The 5,180-nt window shown below is 30.7% G+C and overlaps 1 protein-coding gene across 1 annotated transcript; it reads right to left on the bottom strand.

Moving 5' to 3' along the window:
- Nucleotides 1-1,395: 1,395 nt before the first annotated feature.
- On the bottom strand, nt 1,396-2,485 carry LOC134278955 (transcription intermediary factor 1-beta-like). The gene has a single exon (XM_062761262.1). The coding sequence runs from the start codon at nt 2,430-2,432 to the stop codon at nt 1,404-1,406; it is 1,029 nt and encodes a 342-aa protein (XP_062617246.1). The 5' UTR covers nt 2,433-2,485; the 3' UTR covers nt 1,396-1,403.
- Nucleotides 2,486-5,180: the final 2,695 nt, after the last annotated feature.

Genomic DNA, 5,180 nt, shown 5'->3' with positions numbered 1-5,180 from the left:
TTTAAGACAGTTTTAGCACGACCATGATTTGAATCCAACCTAGGGATCATGGTTTAAACAAACTATGAAAGTATACACTAGCCTATCTCCGGATGGTTGCTTCTTCATTTGATCATTTCCTTGCTATTCTTGGTAATGAATTATTTTTTATATTGATGTTTTTGTGAATATTATTCTCATGTTTGACACTAAAAATGCAAAATTCACAATGAATATTGAAACAAATTTTATAATTATCATTTGCATATACGTGAATGCCTAACATTATATAACATAATGTGTATTTTAGTACAATATGTTTATTATTCATTGTAATATATACATTATATATCAATTATATCGCAGCATAAGACCTACAAAGTGAGTTTTTGTGAGCTAAGCCTTTCATTCTTTTTTCACAGTTTGAGAACTGCAACAAATCACTCATTTTAGCATATTTGGTAAACAACACATTTCTTTTTAAAGTCTAACACCATTATCTTTTCTCCTGTCGGATGCATCATAACATTGTAACTTTCGCTTATGTCTCCCAAAGTAATGTTCCTACTCTCCCGTCCTCCATGCTTAAACTGTCTTAATGTCGATGTCATATCGCAAACTAGAATATTATCTTGAAGGTCAAAAGTGAGTCCTCTGAGACTTGTATCTCGAAGGCCCTCAAGAATAACTTTGTTATTCTTATCCACAACCTTTACCCTCTCGTCTTTTATTAAACAATGACAATCTGACATCAACGACGAAGATACAAAGGGCACTGATCCACTAGGATAGTATGTTGAAGTATGATTTATGCAAAAATTCAATGAACAGATCATCATCTTAGAACGATTGGCAGCAAACGCTGTTGTTGGTCCACAGGATATAGCTTTCATAGGTTCTTTCAACTGAATTATTCCAAGTTTTAAAAAACTCGCAGTTTCTCCGTTGAACTCAATTCGATAATGAGTAATGAAGTTTTCGAAAGAAACAAATACTTCATTCAGGCACAATCCGGAGTGACAAAGGCCAAATGGTTTGTCCTTACAAACCTCAGTGTGTAGACATTTTCCAGTGGAATTACTGATATCGTACATCTTCAGTGACGGTGGGCTAGTCAGAGATAGTAGAATTCTTGTGTCATGAATAAACAGGCCATAAAATACTCTTTCTGACAAATCGTTTATCTGTGATAATTTTCTAAAGTCAACGTTCATCCAGTCTTTTTGAGCCATAATTTTCCTTCTATGTATAATATTGTCTTCATCGATTTTTTCTGGAGTACTACACAAAATTCTCTCCACTATCCATGATTGTTGTTTAGTCAGTTTTACGTCTTCAAACTCTTTTGTCTTGGAAATCTGACCAAAAAAATCCAAGTTGTGCTGCTTGTAATCTTCAGAAAAGTTCCAAATATCCAAAGACCTTTAACGAGTGATGTGAGCAGAAATCTGCTTTTTCAGTTTATGATTTGTTATGACTAATTGTTTTGAAGACCCACATTTTAACACTGAGTGAAGAATCATCCTTACTTCATGAACTGTAGTAGAAAAACGTTTCAACTCATCAGATGCAATTTCAATATTTCCGATTGAATCAGCATGATTCTGTTCAAATCGTTTAAGCCACTTTGCATATGCATTATCCAATAAAGATTTGATTTCTTCAACTTTTTTGTCTGTGTTCATACAAATTTCATGCTTCCTGATGATGAGTTTTTCTGTTTTATTTAGGTTTTCTAACAGCATATCTTCGAGAACTTTCTCCAGATCAGCATATTTTAAAGCAATGTTTTTCATAGCATTTCTGTCTGTCTCAAAAGCAATATCTTCAACTGTGTCCACATGCTTGCACAATTTATGCTGCTTGACATGACAAACACTACAGCATAGCTCTTGATGATCGTGGCAAAACACATCGAGTATTTTCCCCTTATGCAAATTGCATGACTCTTCTATCTCAACTTCATTGTTCATCTCCTTGATGTTGGAAAGATTTACTATTTTATGATTCTGTAAAATTGGTGCTGCTCTATGCAATAATTTGCAATCTTCGCAAATAGCTTCCATGCATGCTTTGCACCAGTATTTTGCAGTAACAGTTTTCTCCAATCGTTTACAAAACATGCAATACTTATTTTCATCTTGCTCGGGATCTACAGACACACTAAGTACGAGTTTATTCTGGGGTAGTTCTGATGCCCACTCTTCGTTTGAAATGTCATTCCTTGGCGCCTTGATACATGTACGACACACGGGGCATTCAATTGACTTTAATAATGTTTCATTTTCTTTATGTGTAGCCGTACTTGAAATGTAAGTCTCAATACACGCCTCACAAAAGGTGTGGTAACACGACAAATACTTCGGTTTTCTCACCTTTTCTAGACATATTGGACAGTGGCATGTATCATTCTCCCGTTCATTGACAGGGGTTTCTTTCTTTAAGCTCGCCATTTAAAAGAAATTCTCAAGTTCAACTCAAGCTTCCAACTTCACTTTCGGTTTAAATTCTGCTTACTACTCATAATATGGAACGCCGTTTGTATTATGCATTTTCTGCATGAAGAAAAAAATAAGTTTAAGTGGCACAGTGACGCACAAAGGGGAAAATTGACAAATGTAGAATTTCCCCATGACCTCTGTAAATTTTGTTTAATTCCTGAAAGTATTAGGTTTCAGAAAATTACAGGTTTCAGAACCTAAAAATTAAATTTTCAAGGGGAAAAATAAAAGTAAGAATAATTTCTGTCTGCCCCAGAACGAAAATATTGCAAAATACCCTGGTACTTCTTCCTCCTTGTTATACGCGTGCGCAGAAAAGTGTTGAATAAGTTTCCATAGTTACCATGGTCTCAGGTAGCCACGAATGTATATAAGTAGACCAAAAAATATGATGAAATCTTTTTAAAAAGTTTTAGAGCATAATTCTCACCTATGCATGCTCCAGTTGAATTTTGTTTACAAGTTTGAGCTAAAAATAAGAGTAGTGTGACCTTGACATATACGAAACAACGAAACGGTAGATTCAACCTTTGTTTTTCCGGCACTTATATTGTGCAGTCAATTCTTGCAGTATAATTGTCATATCTTCGCTATATACTCATAATTTTCGTAAAGCTTTCTTTGTATGATACAAATATCTTAAAATAAAGGTATGATTTTGACTCACTGTGCCGCTTTAAAGCGTATTAGAAAACGGAGGAAAAAATTAAAATAATCAAACTCATCAAAAGGAGTGGAAATATAATAATGGATAATTATTAAAAAAAAAATGAAGAGAACGATATCATAGGCATTTATGCTCAATCCATTTATATATATATATATATATATATATATATATATATATATATATATATATATATATATATATATATATATATATATATATATATATATATATATATATATATATATATATATATATATAAAGCACTAAAATGACCAACGACACGAACAATAAAAATTGTCAAATTTTCGGGACGCCCTGTCCCTTCCTCAGGACAAAGAAAAAAGTTAAAAAGTCATAAAAACAAAGGAAAAAGAGAAACAAAAACAACTAGCACTACTACTAAACTACTAAACACTAGATATTTACATAATTACATGTTGAATTGGAAATATTAAGAACACAAATAATGAAAGAAATCCGGACCGCTGTGAAATGCGTCCGGTCTATCGGGTATACTCGGGTGAAGTGCGATTTACATAATTGAACGAATTAATTATGCTAATTAATTACGATAATCAGCAAATCGTACATTGTTTCATTATCTCAAAATGGCTTAACTTTACTTAATAAAGAATAATCAAAGAAAAATAATATAGCAGAGATATTTAAACATATGAATTATGATCCATTATAAATTTTGAAATATTTAAAGATTTATTACCGGGAAAAAATTTTAACAATTCCTGATGATACTAGACAAGATTATTCTCTCAATTTAGTGTTAACTCTACTGTTAATTTGCGTCACCAACTTTCGGACAACCCACAAAACTATTTATTGTTTACGCTTTTGTTAAAAAAATTTTTTTCCCGGTAATAAATGCTTAAATTTATAATGGATCATAATTCATATGTTTAAATATCCCTGCTATATTATTTTTCTTTGATTATTCTTTATTAAGTAAAGTTATGCCATTTTGAGAGAATGAAACACTGTACGATTTACTGATTATCTTAATTGATTAGCATAATTAATTCGTTCAATTATCAAAAAACTATTTATTGTTTACGCTTTTGTTAAAATTTTTTCCCGGTAATAAATCTTTAAATATTTCAAAATTTATAATGGATCATAATTCATATGTTTAAATATCTCTGCTATATTATTTTTCTTTGATTATTCTTTATTAAGTAAAGTTAAGCCATTTTGAGATAATGAAACAATGTACGATTTGCTGATTATCGTAATTAATTAGCATAATTAATTCGTTCAATTATGTAAATCGCACTTCACCCGAGTATACCCGATAGACCGGACGCATTTCACAGCGGTCCGGATTTCTTTCATTATTTGTGTTCTTAATATTTCCAATTCAACATGTAATTATGTAAATATCTAGTGTTTAGTAGTTTAGTAGTAGTGCTAGTTGTTTTTGTTTCTCTTTTTCCTTTGTTTTTATGACTTTTTAACTTTTTTCTTTGTCCTGAGGAAGGGACAGGGCGTCCCGAAAATTTGACAATTTTTATTGTTCGTGTGGTTGGTCATTTTAGTGCTTTATATAAATTTCCATCCGTGACCTTGTATCTACTTGGTAGATCCGACATTTAGGATATACAGTGTTGTTGGTTTTTTTAGTGCTTTTTATATATATATATATATATATATATATATATATATATATATATATATATATATATATATATATATATATATATATATATATATATATATATATATATATATATATATGAATAAAATAAGGATTAGATAACATTCATGGTTATGCCTCCTGAATACACTTTAAAGTAACAAAATTTATTCATATGCATATATAATTACTCTGTGTGCAAATTAAAACAACATGTAGCAATAATTAAGTTCGTTATGTACGCTGATTTGTTCAATTGTTTAACTCTCAATGAACTAAGTTGACCAATGTGGAGTATTTGAGTAAAAATGATTCAATAAACTATATCTTAATTTTCTTTCCAACCTAAAATACCTTATAAAGTTAAAAACATTTTTTTTTT

This window comes from Saccostrea cucullata, unplaced genomic scaffold (genome assembly GCF_032062105.1).
Source record: "Saccostrea cucullata isolate Sc308-1 unplaced genomic scaffold, CSIRO_AGI_Scuc_v1 ctg404, whole genome shotgun sequence".
In the NCBI taxonomy this organism is placed as follows: Eukaryota; Metazoa; Mollusca; class Bivalvia; order Ostreida; family Ostreidae; genus Saccostrea; species Saccostrea cuccullata.
Note: the sequence above shows the minus strand (reverse complement) of the source record. Positions and strands in the feature narration are given on the sequence as shown.

Bases quoted from the DNA above. Each gene is read 5' to 3' on its own strand.
- LOC134278955 (XM_062761262.1), bottom strand. From the start codon at position 2,432: ATGGCGAGCTTAAAGAAAGAAACCCCTGTCAATGAACGGGAGAATGAT.